This window comes from Solanum lycopersicum, chromosome 10 (assembly GCF_036512215.1).
Source record: "Solanum lycopersicum chromosome 10, SLM_r2.1".
NCBI classification, from domain to species: Eukaryota; Viridiplantae; Streptophyta; class Magnoliopsida; order Solanales; family Solanaceae; genus Solanum; species Solanum lycopersicum.
This window is the reverse complement of record NC_090809.1, coordinates 322,886-345,036: the sequence shown is the minus strand read 5'-3', so window position 1 is coordinate 345,036 and position 22,151 is coordinate 322,886. Positions and strand designations below refer to the sequence as shown.

At 36.4% G+C, this 22,151-nt stretch overlaps 1 protein-coding gene across 6 annotated transcripts; it reads right to left on the bottom strand.

Moving 5' to 3' along the window:
- Positions 1–80: 80 nt before the first annotated feature.
- LOC101261662 (protein LATE ELONGATED HYPOCOTYL) lies at positions 81–20,479 on the bottom strand. Of its 6 annotated transcripts, none has more exons than XM_004248368.5 (8): positions 20,000–20,479; positions 19,810–19,835; positions 19,326–19,524; positions 19,129–19,240; positions 18,742–18,803; positions 2,352–2,579; positions 840–2,273; positions 81–756 (listed from the first exon to the last, which is right to left on the bottom strand). In XM_004248368.5, exons 3-8 carry the CDS (start codon positions 19,362–19,364, stop codon positions 343–345), a joined length of 2,289 nt encoding a protein of 762 aa, XP_004248416.1. In that variant the 5' UTR covers positions 19,365–19,524; positions 19,810–19,835; positions 20,000–20,479; the 3' UTR covers positions 81–342. The 6 variants fall into 6 exon arrangements, with proteins under 6 accessions (XP_004248416.1, XP_010327245.1, XP_069146691.1 ...); XM_010328943.4 differs by having other exon boundaries at positions 19,810–19,829; positions 20,000–20,249; XM_069290590.1 differs by having other exon boundaries at positions 19,326–19,835; positions 20,000–20,475.
- Positions 20,480–22,151: the final 1,672 nt, after the last annotated feature.

Here is a 22,151-nt window from a genome sequence, read left to right as displayed (position 1 = left end):
ACCAATGGAATATGTTAACTTGATTCTTACGACCCGCCAAATTCACATAAAAAACCGTCAACATAAACACAAACAAAAGCTTCCGAGGAACTGGTCCAATCAAGGTCCATTAAATTTGCTATGATTGTTGAAGACATCCACATTTAGGTTCATACTTCAAAGTCCCTTGCATACAAGTCCAATTAAAAGAGAACATAAAAATAATATGGTACACACCTACACGACAAGTTTCGTGTACATTAGAACTAGACAACGTAACTGGGAAAAGATAATAACAGGATAGAATAGAGCTCTCCGTGCAACAACACAGGTTCCCTCGTAGAATTGCACATTGATACAACACTAAGTAGAAGCTTCTCCTTCCAACCGAAGTCTTTTCGAGCTTTTTTCTTCATCCTGACAGTTAGAACTTGTCACCCTGCTATCATTTGCCTCCAATGAGCACCTCTTGTAAGGCTTAAATCCAGTACGGCGAGCTTTCAACCTTACTTGTCCAAGTTCTATCATTGGTAGGCATGTTTCTACATCTTCTTTGTTGCCAATTAATAACACATTGTCTTCCATTGTTTGGTGACTGGAACAGATATTGGATGCCATATCATTAAGATCTAACTGCGGTCCACATTGAACTTTCTCGTCTGGCTTTTGCTTCAACTTTTCAAGAATGATCTTTCCCTTATTTTTCAGATCAAGTGAAGGAGAAAAACTTTGAGGCAACACTTCTCTGGTGAAAAGAGCCTGGAAAGCTATCCGTCCCTGTAGCAAAAGGTGGGAAGCAAAATATTCATTAAAGCAAGAAATGGTCACTGGAGGACTTACAAGAACTAAAGCTTCATTACCTCTTCGGAGACTTCTTTCCAAGATTCGGTTGGACTGATGAAATTTCTATAACGCCGATTCGCAGCCTCTCCAGCTAGAAGGTTAATATTAGATTCTTGGGGCTCTTCTTTACCTTTCTCATCCTTCTCCAAAGCATCTGTCTCAATTTCACTACTTGAAGGTGTGTTGGATCCACAGGAAGAGCGATCTACCTGCTTCCCGCCCTTTTCTGCGTTTGGCTCATTAATTTTAGTAACTGCAGCTCCTTGCTCAGTATCAGTGGCCGTTAACCCAGTTTTTAGCTTCCTACCTTCACTCTCCTCCGATTCTGATGATAGAGAAGGTGGCAACTTAGAACCTGATTGTTGTTCTTGCAAAGCTTCAGAGCATTCTGGGACAGGTTCCTGAACATGGGGAGAATCATGAGTTCCCTCTCTTCCTTCGTTCTTGTCTACTCTAGGTTGACAGGCATCCACTTGCATTGATGTTGCTGATGTAGGAACACAGGTAAAACTGCTTTGAAATTGAGAGCACAATGGTAAGAGCCCATGGGCTGCCCACCATGCAGTTGCAGCTGCTACTGTGGCAGCAGCAATTGCTGCCATACTAGGAGCTGAGTTAATCTGGCTAGCGGTGTTATCAGTTGGAGAATCCGTTGGACGTTCCATATTTGCATAAGGCCAAAAGCTAGCGGCAAAACTTGCTGCGACATGTGCTGCTGGGTTTTGCAATAAAGCAGAAACAATAAGGCTGGAGAAGGTGGAGGATAATTGAAAAAACGATCGGTAATCATCTGGATCACGAATAGGGGTGAAAATGGGGTGGAAACAAGAAAATGACTGATGAATGGATGACTGTGGAGCGTTACTGTGGTGCTCAGATGTGGTGGATGAAGCAGGGTTAGAATACAAATTTGGGAGCCCCGGGACCCCATTTATCTGCTGACTCGTAGATTCATGATTAAACATATCTGGGGCTATTTGAGAACCATTTGTTCCATCAAGAATATGCACTGGCACATGTCTTGGATAGTTGTGTAGCACTTGCATATCATTTCTTGAGAATTCCCCCAAATGGTTTGGCTGAAACGATGGATGTTTTTTCTCACCTTGTGCCAACTTTTCACTCGACTGGCAAGATTTCCCCCCGTCAAAGGTGTTACAGGAGCTGTTACCTTGAAAGGACTGTCTGATATCGAGTATTTCTGACTGTTGATGTTCTTTGGATTCAACAATGAGAAAAGATTTATTTGCGTTATCATTGTTAACCACTCCTTTGGTGACAGACACAGACTCACTAAAGGCACACACATCTGTAGGTGCCACATGTGCTTGCAAGGACTTTCCTGAAGACATAGAGGCTGCAGAAGCACCTTCCTTAGTTAACCCTTGGGAGCAGTTTTTCTTGTTCTGGGTTTCTTTTACATTGCCCAGCTTCTCGTTTCCGCCAGGTTTCTGATAAAGAACAAGAATACAACTAGGCCTTTAAAGAAAACAAAGTAAAAGATGTGCAAGATCAAGAGAAACCCATACCTCAGTAATCGGTTCTTTCTCCAGGTCAAATAAGTTCCTTTCCTCACAGATGGAAGAAAAAGTTGTCGAATATTTCCCATCTTTTGCTCCCACCTGTGATGAGTGACCTGCTGCGCTTGTCTTACGAGGATAAGGATTACTTGGTTTCCTTTTAGGTCGTGGAGGAGGAATTTCAATGTCAAGTGCTTGACTTGTTGGGACCCCCTTTGTAAGAGCCTCCTTTTCTAACTGGACCAGATTAGGAAACTAAAATGTCAGTCCACAGACTAGTTACTTAGCACAATGGTTATAAGACAATTTCAACATGAAAAGAGGAGCAATCAGGGTTAATTGATCATTGGAATTGCATATAGCTGAATCATCTGGACATTCTATCGAATAGATCTATCTTAACTACATGCCAATAGCTAAATTCTCACAGGCCTGGTATAGCTGCCAAAGTAAAACAGAGACTAGTACTAGGAGCTGGATGTCTCTACAGAAAGTCACTACGAGTGGTACAAAAGGTGCTGAAACTGCTCATGTAATGACCTCTCACCACGGGATCTTATAGTCTGCATATTGTGAAGTCATAAAACTTAAATGCCTAAAATAGCCAATTCTCTGTCATTGTCTTCATTTGAAGCTTCCAATCATGTCCATGAGTTGCAGACTCTAAATCACCCTTTTACGAGTGTGCATCTAAAAAGCATTTTCATCTTATCGTCTTTGATAGTCTATTTACTTTGTAGATTCTCTTTTTCAGATTTAAATGCTTCAGATGAATCAAATAGCAACCAGAAAACAGTGGAAAACAGCCAAGTATTTTTACTTCTTGTAATTAGTGCAACTAAATAGACCTCACCTCTAAATTGGAAATACATACCTCCCCTCTAACAGTCATTTTAGGAATCTCAGCAGTCATTAACTTTCAATATTAGAAGTCATATAGAAGTGATGTTAAATGCCAACTGTATCCTATTTAACCCTCGTCACTGGTATTCCCCCAAAAGACCAAATGGTAAAAAGAGAACAAGGAAAGAAGAACTAGACTTCACGATTAAGACAAAATGCAAATCCATTATAAACCCCATACGAGCTGTTCCTTTTCCGCCTTTTTGACATGATTTAAATGTTTTTATGATGAATGTGATTTCAAATTTTAATGTGGATGTGTGTGTGGGGACCAATATATGTAAGTTTCACCATATGAAATTGTGTTTGTAGTTGTGTTATGCTATGAAGAGACATATTACTATGCTTTGAGCTCTTTTCAGCTTATGCACTCAATATTATGAATAAAAATGTATATGAATGCTTAAAAATGAGAACAAAATAAATGTAAGGTTGGTGAATGCATTAATATTAATTGTGCTACCCAAAATGAGGCACAAAATGTTCTAAAGAAATGAATCTTGAGCCTAACTCAACCCCAAGAGCTAAATTGTGGGGGTTGAGTTAGGCCCAAGATTCATTTATTTACATGTTGAACAGAGTAGGGCTCATCGCAATTCTTGTTTGACGATGTTGGGCCCCTATATTAATTTGCTCATGCGACAGATATCCAGCCCTGATAAACACCAGTGAAGTGGCAAGAGAGGTTTGTTGAGATGATAAACACCCTCCACCTCCAACCCTAAGGTTGTGGGTTCGAGTTCAAGGGAGTAAAAAATATGGGAGCTCATAGGGAGGGAGGCAACAAATATAAAAGGAGGTAAAAATGTTTAAATGAAGTGTTTATGAACAATAGAATGAAGTGATACATGTTAAGCCACATTGTGATATTGAATTGAATATGTATTGCCCTCGTGAGTGAAACATGAATATGAGCAAGTATGGTCGTCATGGATGAAGTATCAAGAACCTAACCCCTCAGAGGTAAATTACAAAAAGGTATGATGACCCATTGATCATATGAAAGTATGGCCTTCGTGGGTGGAATGATTGTAAGAAATGATGGCTCTCGTGAACAAAGAAGGACTTGTTATAACAACTATGACATCTGTTATGTTTCAAATGAGCCCTATGAAGGTGTTCTATAACATGCACATGATCTGAAAACTCATGGTTAAGTCTGGGATGCTAAATGTTCTTTACAACACAAATGACTGCTCTAAGTGATAGATTTATGAAGTAAATGATTTATAAATGTTATGTATGTTTTCTTAAAGGCGTGTACCATCCTTTAGAGGGAGGAGTATCAAACTTATTGAATACTTTATGTACTCACTCTCTAACTAAGTTAAATGGACTCCTTACTTTCGGTGTCACACCCGTGTCGATATGACGTGGGTTTGGAATCTATACCAAATAGTCAATCAATTTTGGTTACTTTGATTGACCCAACAAATTTGCAACTAGCCCCCAATGGTAACCCCAAAGAACCAATTTAGCAATACACGAGGCCTGCCAAATTCTACAAGTAAGGGACCTCATAAAAGGTAGATAATACTTTTAGACATGTTAATGTTGAGTCCTGACATGGCTTCAAAAGGCATAAGAGTCAGGTTAAGGTACTGCACTTGGGATTTCTGAGCTTCGTAGAAGATAAGTGTGTCGTCACCAAACAAGAAATATGATTAGAAACTTCAAACAAAACCATTGCCCACCATAAATCCTACTAGCCAATGTGATTGTTTGGTCTTTTCTAATATCTTACTTGACCCCTCCAGAGTCGGGAGGTAATAAGAAGGGTGAAAGGGAATCACTTGCTTAATGCCTCTCATAAGAAAAAGCCCACAAGACTTCTATATACCAATATAGATACTTTACTATGGAGACACTATATTTGTACCATATAATCCACCTTTCTCCAAACCCCATCTGCCTTAGGATTGAGATAAGGAATGACCAGTTCAGCTTATCAAAAGCTTTCTCTATATCAAGCTTAAAAAGAAGACCATAGGTACCACTTTTCTGTTTCCAGCCCAAAACATCATTGGCAATAAGAGTTGCATAAGAGATTTTCCTTCCTTGAACAAAGGCATTCTAAAAACCACAGACGAGACCTCCAATCACATTCTTAAGCCTTTCAACAAGCACTTCCGCCAGGATCTTGTAAGCACTACCAATAAGGCTAATAGGTGTTAGATTTTTAAGTTCTATTGCACCTTACTTTATAGGGACAAGTGCAATAAAAGAAACACGGAAGCTCTGCAATAACCCTGTGGGAGTAGAATATGTATGTTTGGTCTAAGTGCCATGATGTAAAGATTACTTTAGCATGTAGTCTTGATCATAAATGTTGACATTGGGCAACTTAAAAGCTCTTATTATGATGATGTATGATAGGTGTAAAGACATGACATTTGGACCTAACTCAATCCAAAAAACTAGCTCGCGAAGGAAGGACTATCCACATTCATACAAACAAACCAGACCACCAGTCATTCCCAATTGATATGGGACTCTAACCTACTCTGCAACTCCCCTTCACGGTTAGGCTCAACTAAAGCATGGACCGAACGCCCAAACAGGGATGGAGCCCTCACTCTGATACACTTACAGATATGGAACTTCAGTCTAACTCAACCTCAAAAGCTAGCTCACAAGGAGAGGATTGCCCAAGTCCATATAAGCAAAACACATGTCCATTCCCCAATTAATCACGCCCAAGTACAACTAGAGTGTGGATTGGGAGTTCAAACAGGAATGGACTTGGCGCTGATACAATACAAAGATTCTCCCTTAGAAATCCTCTTCAAATCTCCGTGATCCCGTTCAAGTTGTGGCTTGGACTCTCCAAAAATATTGTTGTATCCATTTTGGATCCTCCAAAAACGCACTACTTCTGGAGGATCCGATAACACCAAATGATATTTTTAAAGAGTCCAAGCAACATTGCATTTGAGTAGTTACTTGTCTTGAATGGAATAAGCTTAACTCCTAAACGCAGATCTCTCTCTCCTACGACATTTCTGAGTTATAACAAGTAATATATCCTTGATATATCCATTATATTGAGATAGGTACACTCAACATATTCTCCACATTGAAAATACACCATAAATGACATGCTCTGAAAGACTAGACATCAGGTAATGAAAATTATCACGATTTACCTTTGATGTGAAAGGAAAAAAAAACAACAGCAACACGTTTAAATTTTCAACTTCAAACTATGTTTTTACTTTAGTCCTAACGGTGCCATCAGCTACTACTTCCATTGGACTAATTAGGGAAACAGATCTTTCAACCAATAAGTGAAAAGTCATTTTGCATGTTCTCTATTTCTCCTCTCAATACAAAAAAAACCTCTTAAACATTTTAGGCCTTGCTTCTTTTGCAGGAAGTTAATCAAAAATTTCAACACAATTCTCTCTTACTACTGCATGTTTAAAAGGTGGAATCTTTTGGGTGGTTAGGACACAGAAGATTGAGCTCATCAAGAAAAAATGACCGATGAACCTATTCTTTCTCTACCAAATTCAAATTTGTTTTTGAAGTTAAATGTGATGCTTCTAATATGGGATTGTTGTAGTCTTCAGTCAAGAAGAGAACCAATTGCCGTTAAAGTGAAAAACTCAATGAGCCAATAAATACATAGGATAGTTCTATGCAAAAAAGACAGCTTTGAAAAATCAGAATCGACATTTCCTTTTGTTGATTATGTAAATTAACTAGGCACAGTTTGAGGAGACTTTGTTTTTGCTTTTTCTAGCATAAATATAGCAATAGACTTGTCTATTTCTTCAGTGTCTATTTCCCATAATTACTGGAAGCTTTTACAGGTCTTAAATGGAAGCAAGATCTGATTGAAAAATGAAGACCTTATTGGAAAACGAGATTTGGGAACTTGTTACTTCACCACCGGACAAAAAGTAGTTTGGCTGCTAATGGATTCTCACTGTGAAACATAAAGCTAATGGTTCGAATGAAAGATCCAAAGCAAGATTAGTGGCTAAGGGAATCACTCAAACTTATGGAGTTGACTATCAGGAGACAATTAGCAAGTTGTAAGGATGAACACTATCAGAATTCTTTTGTCATGTGCAGCTAATCCTGATTGGAACTTGTACCAGTTGATGTGAAGAATACATTCCTTCATACAGATATAGAGGAAGAGGTATATATATAGAGAAACTCCTCTGGATATGATATTGAATAGAGTCAGGGAAAGGTGCATAGATCGAAGAAATCCATGTATGGATTTAAGCAAATTCATAGAGCTTGGTTTCTCAAAAGCGATGATCTCTTTTGATTACCAGCAAAAAAATGCCAATCACAACTTCTTTAGAAGAGCTCTCAATGACTGGGAAGTAGAGAGTTTCATCACAATGCTTCAGATATTGCGAACTTTTGGTGGATGCACAGATTCTACTGACAGGCTCAAGTGGAAACTAAACAGTAAAGGGGCGTTCTTAGTAAAATTAGTGTACCGGCTGTTAAATCAAAGAGATCTTTAAATGAAAATTGGCCTTGCAAACAAGTCTGGAAAGTGAATATCCCTATGAAGGTGTCATTCTTTGTCTGGTTGGTGATTAGGACAGCTTGCCTAACTCAAGATAAGCTACAAAGAAGAGGTCTTCAGATTTTTTCAAGATGTCTTCTGTGTGAAGAGGAAGGTGAAAATCTATGAACACTTATTCCTACACGGACAACTATAAATCTGTGGCACAAGTTCTTTTGTATTTTGGGAATAACTTGAGTAACACCTTGTTCTACTTTGGCATTGCTGAACAATTGGTGGAGTATCGGAATAGAGGTGGGGAGGAGGACTGGTGGAAGATCATTCCTGCTTTCATTTGGAGGACAGTGTGGAAGGAAAGGAATGGTAGACATTTGAAGGCACTAGCAGTTCTATCGAGAAAATTAGGATGAATTGTCTTAGCTTGTTCTTTTCTGGTGTAGACAGAATATGTGGGGGAAGTAGGAGACCAAGTATATTAAATTGGAAATATATAATTTTATAGGGTTTGGGCAGGGTTTAAGTACCTCTTCGATGCTTGTAAAGTTTCCAACTTAGCACCTTTCTCTGGGGTGGCTAAGTTTTTATTGAATAGAACTGTTACTTGTCTCAAAAAGAATAAGACATTAAAAGGGTAAACTCACTCTTCTCATTTCACTCTCTGAGGTTGGTTGGGAGACTCATTTATCTATCTCAAACTAGATCCACCGACCTATTTTGTTAGCTTGGTGAGCCAGTTCACGCATGATCCCTGAGAACCTCATAAGAAAGTAGTCTTTCACATTTTATGGTAACTAAAGTTCACTCAGGGGAAAGGTTTGCTTTTCTCTAAACAAGGTCACCTCCACAGAGAAGCTGTTAAAGATGTGAATTGGGTTGGATCTTGAGATGGCAAAAGAACATCCGGTTAACGTACACTCATCGGAGAGAATCTAGTTACTTGGAGAAGTAAGAAGCAAAGTGAAGCTGCAAGATCAAGTGTTTGTAAGCTTCTTTCGCTACAAAAGTTACTGGAAGAATTGAGATTATCTAAAAAGGGGAAACTTTCCTTGCACTGCAACAACAAAGGTGCAATTAGTATAGCTCAGAATCATGTTCAAAACAACCAAACAAAACATATTGAAATTGATTGGCAGATCATCAAAGAGAAAGTTACTAGTGGCACTTTGAGTTTTCTTCATGTGCCATCAAGAATTAAATCACGGATGTGCATATAAAAGGCTCAGCAAAAAGATTTTTCATACTTCGGTTTGCAAGTTGGGAAAGTACAATATCCTTGCTCCAACTTGAGGGGGAGTATTGATTGTGTTGATTAATTAGCATAATTTTAGGAGACTTTATTTCCTTTTTCCTAGCGTAACTACATGAATATAATATTTTCTTTTATTATAACTGATTGTCTTTCCATAACCAGTTAGGATTCACATGTATAAATACCGCTTCTCATGGGATGTAAAGACATACTGATATGCAAAGAAGTTTTTTCTTGTTTCTTAAATTGTACAGCTTTCCAAGCCATTTTCTATATGAAGCTCTCATATATATTCAATTTGAAGGCATGCTCCTGGGGTATATTTATTAAATGTTATGTGATATGCTAATCATAATTGTGAATATTCTTAATTATGTAACTACAGATCTAGACAGTGACCTGTTCACTAAGGTCGCCAAGGCCTTTTGTTGCACTCTAGCTCAAAATCACCAGTTTCGGCACACATGACACAACTTCTCTTTTGTCTCGCCTCGACTCACATGCCACTTCTTCTCATTGATGACTCACATTCCAATGCCTGAAACTTGTCTAGCAACCATTACTAAGCGGTAACCTGTTCACCAAGGTCGCCTAGGCCGCTTATTGCATTCTAGCTCAACTTCCTTTGTTAAATCTTCTTTCCTAGTCAAAGTCATCCTACATGGTTCAACCGAAGCTTTTCTACACAGTAGCTAGTTCACCCAGGTCAGCTAGGCCTTGTTGCATTCTAGCTCAACACCTCTGTTGAATCTCATCTTTCCTAATCAAAATCATCCTTACTCATCAATTTCTGTAAAATAGCAGGGAATTGAAGAATATGTTCTACCTCTACTCACTCTATTACTTGATCCAAGCTAGTAAGATGAATATATATAGCATCAAATAGTTACACGACAATGATCATCATCATCATCATCTACTACTATTATAGGTCAACCAGGAAATCCACTCATGTTAGGCTACATACCTTCACTTTTTGGCTCACAGATCTTGGCTCAAGTGCCTCCCGTCATATCTCGGAGTAAAAATAGAACATTTCTCTACACTAATCCACCTCTAGTCTTTTCCCCAATTTGTAATAACCCCAATATTTAAATTGAGTAATAGTCTTTTGATTATGAGAGATGGAAAATATAATTAAACAAGGAAAAAACAAACAAGCTGATCAAGACCAAGAAAAGAAGAGAATCAAAATCTGACAGAAATAGCAGCTCTAATGAGGGTAATAAAATAACAGAAGCAAAAACAAAGAAGTTATGCGCAGAGAGAAAAAAAAAAGGAGAAAAAGAGAGGTAAAGAGGAGGTGAACAATAGAGATTTCATTCCAAAGCATCAAGGTAATGACTCTAATCTTTTATACAAGCTTTGTATGTGATCATGAGTAGCTTTTGATGGTGAAAATATGGAGAATTTATGAGGAATTGAGAAAGTTTAGCCCTCAGGACCTTCAAGGCTTCAAAACAAATCTTCAACTTTTAAGGGGAAAACATAGTTAAAATTTAATTGAAATTAGTGTCAGCTCTTTGCTCTAGCTTAGCACTTTTTGTACCGAGTTGACTTCTCCTTCCCTCTTTTGTACCTTACTGCATCTTCTTGATGCCTTTTATATGAAATTTCTTACTTCATCAAAAAAACAAAGTCTAAGTTGACTATAACTTTTGCTTCGGTGCAGCACTACTTTAGGAAAATTTACTTTTACAATTGTTTTCTTAAAAAAGAAAAGAAAAGAAAAATTACTTTCAGAATAGATGGATTTATAGAAAGGTGCATTCCTTCTGTCTTATTGTCTTATTCTATGTAAGGGTGTTTGACTGGTACGAAGTTTAAGAAACAAAGACTGCCTTTTAAAACTTGTAGCCTCAAACATGTCAAGGCATGCATATGGCTATAAAATCATGTGATTAAGGCTAGAATGGGAAGTTTAAAGTTAAACTACCTTCAAATACAAATATGTGTCAATTCTTTTCCGGAAAACAGAAAGGAAAGTTTTCCACATGAAATGGGACATAAGAACTAAGAAGTACAAGATTTATAGTTTAATTTGATATTAGAATTCATGTCATTGAATTCTACAAGATACTAGTTTATATATAGTGCTCAAACTCAAACAACCTCAATTAAACACAAAACTTAACTTCCAAGCAAAAAATAAATTAGTAATAAATTCAAAAAGTTTTGTAATAAGTTGACTCATTAATTTAGAATTCTCACTTCAAGATTTTAACAATTTCACCTTCATCAGTATTTTATAAGTAATTATATTTCACCTCAATCATAAAGTAGGCTCAAGTTATAATGTGATTAAAATTTTGATTGAGCTCAACTTGGCTATATAAATTCGAGCCTAGTTTACTTGGTTGAGCCCCAGCATGACCAAGAACAGTCACTGCGCCTAGCTGCATTCTGACCTAGACGGAGATAAATTAAGCTAATCTTTGACTGAAACTGAGCCAAGCAAAATCTCAAGCTGGAACGACTCGGTACCCTACCTAGAGGTACCTATATTGAATTAGAAAGGCTTAACAATTCCTGCAGTAGATTGCAAACACAACAGTCTACATCCTGAATCATTGTCCTACCAAAGTTATGACAAAAGAGATTCCAAAAGCCAGAGTGGAGTGAAAGCATATGTAATTCATCTTAGAATTTTCTACACATTTGTTTTTATTTTATTTTATAAAGTTTTTCACAGCATATGTTATGCTCATAATCATATTGACAAAAAGTAGCAAATTTGATGGGAAACTGAAGATTCTTTCTGTTAAGTTGTAACTATAGTTTTGTGAAACTAAAATATTTCTTGCTAAATATTGATGCTAGAAACCTGTTGTTAACAATAAAGTCATTTTTCCATGAGCATGATAATTAGAATTTGATGTAACGCGCAGGTCAGGTCAAGCAAGGAAGCAAAAGTTGAAGAAACATCATTATTTCTCTCGAACTTCAAATTCCAATCCAATCGCAGAATACCCAACAAGTTTCAACTTCTCCTCCAAAAAGGAAAGAGTCCGAGCGAAATATAAAGTTTTCAAACTTTTATAACAATTGAACCACCAGAAATGTGCCAGAAGTAGTGAAAGAAGAAGCCCTACTACTAAAGGAGGCAATGCAAAGGGACACATAATTTACCAGAACAAAAATTAAGGTGGTTTATCTACCTTAAGGAAGAATATGAGTGTGCTTTGATGGATATTCAAAATATAGTTAGATTAAATGACTCTTTGCAGAAAATAAAGCAAGGCTGGTGGCAGGAGAATTCCTGGAAATATAGAGCACTTTGCTATTGACATTCTCACCTATTGCAGATAGAAGCCATTCTATTGTTGATTTATTGCTACTCAAAATAAATGGTAGACTTCTCAACTTGATCTTAGTTCCATTTAAAAAGAACCATGTTTCTAGGAATTTGTGAGGAAATTAATTATCTAAAAAAAAATCCAATAAGAAAATTTATGTTGACCAATCTCATGGTTTGTAAGTGAGAGGAGAGTATAGAGTTCGTTTCTTACAAAAGAAATAGTTTTTGTAGGTTGATTAGGGCAATGGGTTAAAAGAAGCTCCTAAATGTTGATACAATGAAAATAATTGTTTTCTCATTCTCCCCAAGGCTTCCCATAAAGTAAATCTGAACACAAGTTTAATGTTTTGATCAACAGGATTTAGGTGCTTATACTCTGCATCTATGTAGATGATTGACTTTCAGTAAAAAATCCAGCCCCATGAATGAATGCAAATGCGACAGGGGGAGAACTAATGAGAGGACAGATACGTGAATCCTGCATTATTTTTTCAAGAGATTGAAGTGTGTCAAATAAAGGAAGATATTCATTCTGATAGGAATATGAATCAATATCCTTAATCAATTCAAAACGGAGAACTGCAAGCAGCGGATATCCCACAGGAACTGAATGACAATAGAAAGAAAATAATGTGAAAAGATCAGTTACTTCAATATAGAAGCCTGATAGACAAGTTGTTATACCTTATTACTACAAAAACTTACGTAGCATTTGCAACAACTTTGCTGTCAACATTCATGTCAGAACCAAGTGAAATTCATTAGATACTTGAAAGTTCTCGACCATGGAATACATATTGTGTGCAGATGATGTTAGCTTGATTAGTTACGCAGACAGAGATTGGGATGGAAGTTAGGATGATGTGAAAAGCACTTCCAAGATTTTACTTGCACTTTGATGAGGAATATTTTCTTGGTTATCAAAAAATAAATGTAAAGATTGTTGCTAATTATTCTCTGAAACAGAAGATATTTCTATTTTAAAAAATCCATGAGTTATTTGTCTAAGTAAATATATTGCGTATAAAGACGCAGAACGAAGTGTGATCCATGGTAAGAACAAATCTTCCACAGTCATAATTGGAGACCAAAGTAATCACGATAGAAGAAAGCACATAATCATAAAATACAACTTCAGCTTAGAAGTTTATGAAAATGGTCTATTTTAACTTGAGCATTGCACAACATATAAATAGTTAACAGACATACTAACCAAGTCACTCTCTAAAGAGAAGTCTGTCTACTGAAAAGATGATAGGAATCATGAAGCAGGCACGTTAAGTTGTAGCACTGGAACTGATGAACTTTATTTGTATAGATGAAATCTTTTTCAGTTTTTCATGAATTAAATTCATTCCCACAGTTCCCACATTGTTAAAGTTAATTTACTATCACACTTTACAAAAATTTAATCGCAGATATGGTTTCAAGCTATGCAGTGGATTATAAATCAAATAACTGCAAAATGCAAAAGACTGGATAATTCAGCCTCGACATACCTTGAGACTATGACCACTCTTATAATCATGAAAATGTTTGCATACACATACATACTATTACATGACAAGGCACATTACAAACCCAAGAAAAATGGATGAGAATATCATACCTGAGTTTTAGCTTCTAATGTCATACAACCAAATCACTCACAGAAATACTTAAGGCTAGGTGATGTACATATGCAGAACAGGAACATCCAAACCAAGAGCACTGCCTAAAGCATCTCAAATAGTATAATTCACCGCTACTTAAAAGCTGCAGGCTCTTAGGAGATGGTGTAATGCCCCGTAAGTTTTGGAGGTTTATTCACGCCAACTAAAAATGTTAACAAAGTACTTAAGATAGCTCTGAAGTGTCTGAGACCCACATAAGGCTAGTAAATCCTTGGAACGTGTCAACAAAATATGATGTGTGTTGGGGATTTGGAGGGGTAGAAAGGTCAACAGAAACAAAATATGGAAGAAGTTGCCCAAGGTCTAACTTTAAACAAAGACTTCTCCCAATATCTAAGAAACTAGGCTGTGAGTAACACATTAAAATTGTAGCCCTCGAAGACTAGACTCCGATGGTTGACACCATATCATTTTTGACATACCTACAAAAAATTATGCCTTCACCGAAGGGTAGTAATGTAGTCAATGGGCAGCGCTAAAGCGTAAATAAGCGGGAAAAGTTGACCTAAAAGTTGCGAGAACTAGATACTTGCGCTTTAGCGTAAAAGGCATGCACCCTGACTGATACAGGCCTATAAATACTACTGTTAAACACTTGTAATAACATCATTCAAGCTCGAATCTATAGATTTCTTCTGAAATCTTCAAGTTGGTCAAAAACACCCAAAAGTTTGGTTTTCAAGATTTGGTCTACTAAGGTGATTACACCACTCCAAGTTCATTTATTATGGCTATTATAAAGGTAAATGATATCATGGTGTTTATTGATGGTTGGAAAGTTGTAATAAATGAAGCCTAGGTTCTATCATTAATTGAGGTTGTTGTGTGTTGGTTGAAGAAGACGAATAGTACTTTATAGTTGAATATTTCTAATGATTCTAATAGCTTAATAATTTTTGGGTGTTGAATTATCAAGTGTGATTATGAAAAACTTGAATTGGATTGGAAGAAGGCTTGCAACCACTTTGTAAACTCTAAATGAGTTGAAAAGAATCCCAGTAAACTCAACTTGGTAGAAATCAATTATAATTGTGTAGATTGAATTGAATGGGTTGTGGGGAGTGTTGTTGAGCTTGTTCGGAAGGCTATTGCAATGTAAGTTAACATGTAATTTCCTTTTAAGACGATTTTGCTAAACTTGCACGAATGGAAGCTTATATAACTGTTTGTGTAATTTCATAACAACAAACAATCAATTCTTTTTATCAAGTAAACGTACTTCCATATATAAACATTATCAGAGGCCTGGCTATTTGCAAGTAATATGCCAAAAGGTAATAGTCTACAAAAAGAGATGATTGTCTGCAAACTCCACCAGATCTTCTATACGATTGAGAACTCCATGGGTGCACCCAAAAAAGAAGGGACCAAAGGCTACTTCTCAGTGGAGAAAATCTCGACTCTATCCCCTTCAAAGAGATCTCATATTTCTCTCTCTACCCACATTAACTTTAAAAGAACCAAGCTCCATGATCTACGTCTTTTCCTCCTTCACTCACTCTTCCAACTGTATAACATAGTTCTTAGCATTGCCCCAGAATTACCAAACTACCCAATCATATCCCACCATGACTACAATGAAGAAGAAGTAGAAGATCCATGTTCTCTCCCACCTCCTTGAAATTTCATACCAACTAAGGAAAACAGTGTTCGGCTTTCTTACATTTTCTGCCGCTTAATTTTTTACACATCTGACTGTAAATATGGGGGACTATACACCCTTTCTGTAGTTTGCTATTAATACACAAAAATGTTACCGTTCAGAAAAAACAAGATCTCCCCTCTAGTAGCTAGACAAGTGAAAAACACACCGTCCTTGACACCTTAGTTATCCAAATTGATTGACAAGGAAAAACTTCCTCTTCTCTGACGAAAAGTTTCTCATTATAAGATATAATGGAGAACTTATTCTTCCCTATCCTCAACCATTAGTATTGGAATTATCAACCGCTATTACTTGTGTATACAATCATTGCAACTTGGCCATCTCCTAGTCGTGGAACTTCCTCCTAAATCTCAAGTCCCAAAAAGTCTCTCCAACTTATGACCCCCCAATTTGTAGTATCGTCAAGTTACTTTGGCAAGATATTATGAGTAAGCTTAGAAAGACATCTTTGAATAGAGTATCCCTGCACCACTTTTATCCCCAAAAGTTGACCCTCCTTCCATCTCCTACCTTCATTGAGATATTTACTTCGAAATCATCCCATCCATTCATGATATTTCTCCACAAACCACCCAAAGGGCATAGCCACATCTCTAGTTCTCCAATCGTCTTAAATTGCCTCGTTTCTCCAATCACCTCCCACCGTCTCGAATTTATCAACTATCACCCCTTCTCCAAACACCATTTACCTCCACCTCGAATCTTCTTAGCCATTTACCAAGAAAGGCCTCATTAATCACCCTTAAGTCTTCAATACCAAGCCCTCCCCATTTTCTTTTTTGGAGATGTGAACGTCACCCATCTAACCAAGTGATACTTCTTTGCCTCATCCGCCCCGACAAAGAAAATTTCTTTGGATATCTTCCAACTTCCCTTTGATCGAAGCTAGAGCATGAAACAAAGACAAGAAGTAACTGGGAATGATCGATAATGTGCTCATAATAAGCATTTATTTCCCCTCTTTAGGACTTCTTCTTCCCCATAATCTCTTCTCGACCCTCTCAAGAACCAAATACACTCTCTTTGATCCTTGTTCAAAGCATCTGGCGACAATCCAAGATAGTTCATCGGGAAAGTCTTAACCCTGTAATTCAAAACCCAAGAGAAAGATCCAATGTTGTCTACCACCCCAAATGTAATGAACGAACAAGGTGTGCATTCCATGTTTGAAATAATTATGATAGCATATGCTCTAATTTCTTATATTCTATATGCTGGCTGATTGATTGCCTTGAAATTAGAGATAGCACAATAATGAGTTTATAATGACTTGAGAAATCTCAATGAGATTAAATAAGGACATTTCATGTTCAAATGTTTGACTTAATTTTGAAGGTACTAAATTGCTTTCAAGATAACATTGTAGCAATGATTCAGTTTGATTCAAAATTTATGGTCCATTGGAAACAACCTTTACCTCCAAAGTAGTGGTAAGGTCTGCATATACTTTAGCCTCCATTGACCTCACTTTGTGGGGTTATAATCGATATGTTGTTATTGTTGTTATATTTATGTACTAAAATTATGCCAAACTCCTGATGACTTCTGGGCCAAAAGAATGGTCAAACGACAATGTTTAGAGTTTTTGGTAGAACATTAAAATGATTGAGAGGGCACTCATTTCCAAAAGGTGAAATATTTCTCTTGAACTTTACATACCGGTGTAGGCTAGTAGTTAAACCAAATGGTTACATAAAATAAAGGGTCATTTAGATTGTTAGCCTCTCAAAGAGTTGACCCATTAAGCACATACAATGAGGCTGGCTTGACAATCAGGTGTCAATTGTCTGCCATGATACTTCGCATGGTGATATGATAATGTTAGTGTCTAGAGAAACTCGGGAACTTAAAAGAAGAAATTGTTAAATTACTCTTCGACCTAAATTATGCCAATTCTCACCTTTATTTTAATCAAATCAAGTTTTCATTTATAAAAAGAAGGCCAAACTTGGTCATACACAAGAGGCATACCAAAAAGGAAAAACCAACAAAATATGGTCCGCCCCGAAAGACACCCAATCTTCTATACAAACTAGATATACATGGGTGCACCAAAAAACTATAAGGGAACGGAGGCTAGTCCTTATTTGAGCAAAGTTCATCTTCACCCCCTTCAAAAGTTCTCTTATTTATTATTCTCCAAATGATCCACATCAACGCAAGAGGAGTGATATTCCACATCAGGTACTTTCTTGTCTTGTATCCACTCTTCCAGCTGAACAACATTTCGGCATTTCATGCCTTGTGTCATTTCTCACATGAATTGCCTAAAGCTTCATTCAGTGCATATGAAAATTCCTAATACATTATTTTACACTACATCCTAAAGTTTTAAAGACATTGCTCAAAACCTCTTTGTGAGGTACCAATGATACTTACAAGGTGTAATTTCATAGAAATTGTACTCAACCTCCTTAAGGGAAACTTACTTGGTTATTTTAGATCAAATTGTGTTCAAAGTGGATGGTACATGCTTGGCGTCTTCTACATCCTCTAGTTTACTTTTGGTAGTCTATTTCTGTACATGGGAACTATCATTTTATTTCTCATCAATGTACATGGGAACTATCATTTTATTTCTCATCAATGTTAATGATGATGTTGTTACCTTTTCCCTACTTATGTAACATTGCCATGGGCCTAACGTACATTGTGAATAAGAAATTATGCTCTCATGTCGAATTTATATTTATGTCAGACCCTTACGTTGACCTATCATTGAGGGATTTAGGGTAGCTATCTTAATGTGGTTCCCTTGGTGGGATTTGAAGCCACCAAGTGACAGCCTTCCTTTTTGGGGCATGACAGACAATTATTCATATTCCTATTTATATTCCATTAAGTTTTCAACATGTACCCTTGTGCCTGACACAAACAATTGTGGGTGAAGCATGTGGAAGTTTTTCTATCATAGGTGATACTCAGACTGAAGATCATTGCCACTATTGATATTAGTTATTCGTATCAATTACACAAAAAGATATCAATTGATTTAAAATAAACAATGATAATTAAGTGTATAAAGTAAGCGTGATACACGTAAAATTAAACCATGGAACAATGAACAATCGAGTAAATGCTATAATTAAGCATGAGGTTAAAGGTAGCTAACGACCTTTGTAAAAAACTTTTGCGCATGACTTCTGATCTGCACAGCAGTTTTAGTTCCTATGTGTTCTGCACAATAGAAAAATAACAAAATAAATAAACAACCACAAAAAAGCCTCAAGGTAAGAGAATGCATAGACGCAAAAAGAATAGAATGTTGACCCCAATTTCTGAAATAGGGGATATCCAGTGGATTGAGCTGTAAATGATAAAAGAAACATCACAAAAGTTATCAGATTAAGTTGACGGGGGCAAAAACAAAGGTGTATTTCACAAACATGTGCACTAATCGATTATCTGCATACTGGTTGCCACAAACGATATTTATCAGAAAGATACTTAGGCTACATAGTGTGGTTTCAACAAATAAAATGAAAGATGAACGTAATCTGACCTTCTATGCGCTGCCAAGCACGCCCATAAAGTTTCAAAGCTTCTAGGAACCTATTGTGCTCCTCCTCCGTCCATCGCTCTCGTTGCTTAGTGATTGTATAAGGTTTCCTTGTCTGCCATAACACAACAACAATCATTAGACTTGTATAAACAGCTTATCAACCAAAAGTTAATAGTCATACAAAAAAAACAAGGGACCTTAACAACAAGTTCCTCCCCTGAGGAATAAGGGTCCATCAAAATAAAGGAACCAAAGCTAGCTATCTCTGCTTCAAATCCTCAGGGACAAACAGGGGATACAGAACAAATCTTCTTCCGATTCTCCCCACAACATCAGTTACTATCAAATATAGTCTATCCGTGGTGTTGTACAAAAGAACCTGATAATGTAACACTACTGCAAAAGAGAGGAACATGTAACAAACAGACATTGGAAACAAATGATCCACCTGCCTTTCTCCATATCAAAATTATAAATATAAGCTTAATTTCAAAATTTTGAAAAAATAAAAATAAATAATCTCAGACCTTCCTCCAGATTTCTAAATATACAGCAAGTAAGTACTACTTTCTGCTAAATTAATTATTTTTTTTTCATTTTGTAAAATATAATTGTTCTTATTAAATCAGAGTCCACCAGCATAGATGTAGACAGAAAATTCCTTTATCCAGAATTGCTCACCAAAACGAACCGCATGATGCCTAAACCTTTACAGAAATCAAATCAAAAACAAATCAGTGATAAACAAACCAACAAACTCAACTCACTAGTTTGCAAAATTCATCATCAACAACTTCAAATCTAAATCTAACCAAAAAAAAAACGAAGCATAAACCCTAGATATTTGATATATAAACAAAAATAAAATTACCTTCGAAGAAAGCCATGTTGTAAACAAACACTAGTTGTTGTTTCGGTCATGCATGAAGTGAAAAGTCATCCAACAGCAATGGTAGATCGGAGAAAACCATTTCACAAGTAGAAATTAATCAATAATTGAAGAAGAAGAAAAAGTATGAAGAGGAAGGAAGCAGGTTTGAGGCAGAGGTAGCAAGCACTAAACTAGTACAGGTAAGAGGTTTTTCATTTCCCATAAAATCTCAAAGAAAAATCTCAGCCACTAGTATTTTTCGGAGTTGATTCAATTTCAATAAATAGGAAATAAATTAGAGGCTAGAAAATGAATAAGAGAGAAGAGCAAGTAGAAGAAATTCCACGTGGCTTGAAATGAGTGGTTTCAGTCTATTCGGTGGGACCCAGGTTGCACTTTTTCGAAACGATAGAAAGCGGAAGGGTTACAAATCGTAATCTCAACCACAAACTGGGTTGGACTCTCAATTGGAAACCGAGTAAGTGAGTTAACTCGCTCAGTTTATTTATATAACAAAAGGGTATTAAAAGTGCTGCCACGTAATCAAATACAGATGACGTGGAATGTTGGCAAGAGCGCGTGCTGACTACTCTGCGAAGGAAGTTCGTGAAGTCAAAATTTTTCTACTGAAAAAATTGTGGTTGCACAAAACGCCACTTGGCGACTGCTTTTTTTAAAAAAATATAGTTCACGAATCTTCTTTTGAGTGTCTATATTTATATTTTTATAAAATAAAAAATGAAATCCAAACCCAAATAGTCAACAAATTTATTATCCACCCCCTTTTTTTTTAGCCCCGAGGGATTTTTTTTTTTCCTCCAAGAAAACGCAAGTGAACACATGCATGGTGCATCTTGATGACAGATGTAGTATTTCCTAAATGTTACAGTAGTGACAATCAATATTCTACCACATTATAAGGCTTGCTCGTAATCATTTTATACACATTGTATAACATGGTATCAAAATATGTATATATAAATCAAGTAGATTCATCAATATACATAACACATCTATGATAATCTACTCCCCCAACCCTCCAAATTTTTTTTCTATATATCAATTTTCAACATGATATAAAGATAGGCATTTGGAGAGAAATTTTGATAAAACCCGATGTTGTACAAATTTTAAGGGGTTTAGTTGTAGAATATGAAATACTAGTAATCTGTAGCATGAAATAAGAAGGCATATAGGTATCGGGTGGCATTATTTTATGAGCCCACTTAGCCATTAACTTTCAAAATAAAATGGAACATACTTGGGCCAGAACTCAGCGAATATGGGCTTAGCAATTGCATATGGACCTCACTGTTAGGTTCCCTATATAACTAGTTCACATAATACTTATTGTTACAAGGAGCTGAATTTGTAACAAGGTCATATATATATATATATACTGTACTAACATTATAAAGATAAGCGTGCAAAAACCAATAAACGAATAATGGTTACTTCGGATTAAGTCAAGGAAATACTGAAATCAAGGAGTTTGATTTTAAGAAAGAACTTTACTTGATGTAGAATTTTAAATCAAGAGAGTTTTGAGTAACACTCTGAAGAGTTGTGCTTGAGAGTCACTCAGAACAAGGTGTGCACTCACAGAGCAAAAACCAATTGGCTTCGCCAATGTTGTTTGACTATTGAAGGAACACATTGAAGAATCAGGTCCTAATGCAACTACAAGTTTTAGCCTTCATGTGTTCATTTGAGTTGTAATATTAATGCAAATCTTAATTTTAGTGTGTTATTGGATTATAATCTTCAAGTTGGGATAACTTAAAGATTTGAGGACATATATCTTGAGAGGTTTGTGAGTTGTTAAGAATTAGAGTTCATAATTTTGTGGTTTAGAATTGTTAAGAATTAGAGTTCATAATGTCTTGTTGAAAGGCTCATTGTGCTTTAGAAAAGTTGTGGTTAAATGTTGTAGATGTACATGTGATTTTTGTGAACTGGATATTTTTACATAAAAATAATGTAGTGTTGATACCATTTTGTTAAAGCACATTAGCCAAGATACTAGTTAATGGGACTATAAGTAGCGTCACGAAATTCTTTTGGTGGAATTCGGTTTAGAATTAATAGAAGTTTAGCATTAATAGGATTATTTCAAGTGACAAGAGAATCATTCAAAATGGTAAACATCACT

Bases quoted from the DNA above. Each gene is read 5' to 3' on its own strand.
- LOC101261662 (XM_026027989.2), bottom strand. The intron at 2,580-18,741 runs GTCGTTAGCTAC...AATCTGGTCCAG, and splicing joins CGCAAAAGTTTTTTACAAAG to TTAGAAAAGGAGGCTCTTAC. The intron at 2,274-2,351 runs GTATGGGTTTCT...GTTCTTTATCAG, and splicing joins AGAAAGAACCGATTACTGAG to AAACCTGGCGGAAACGAGAA.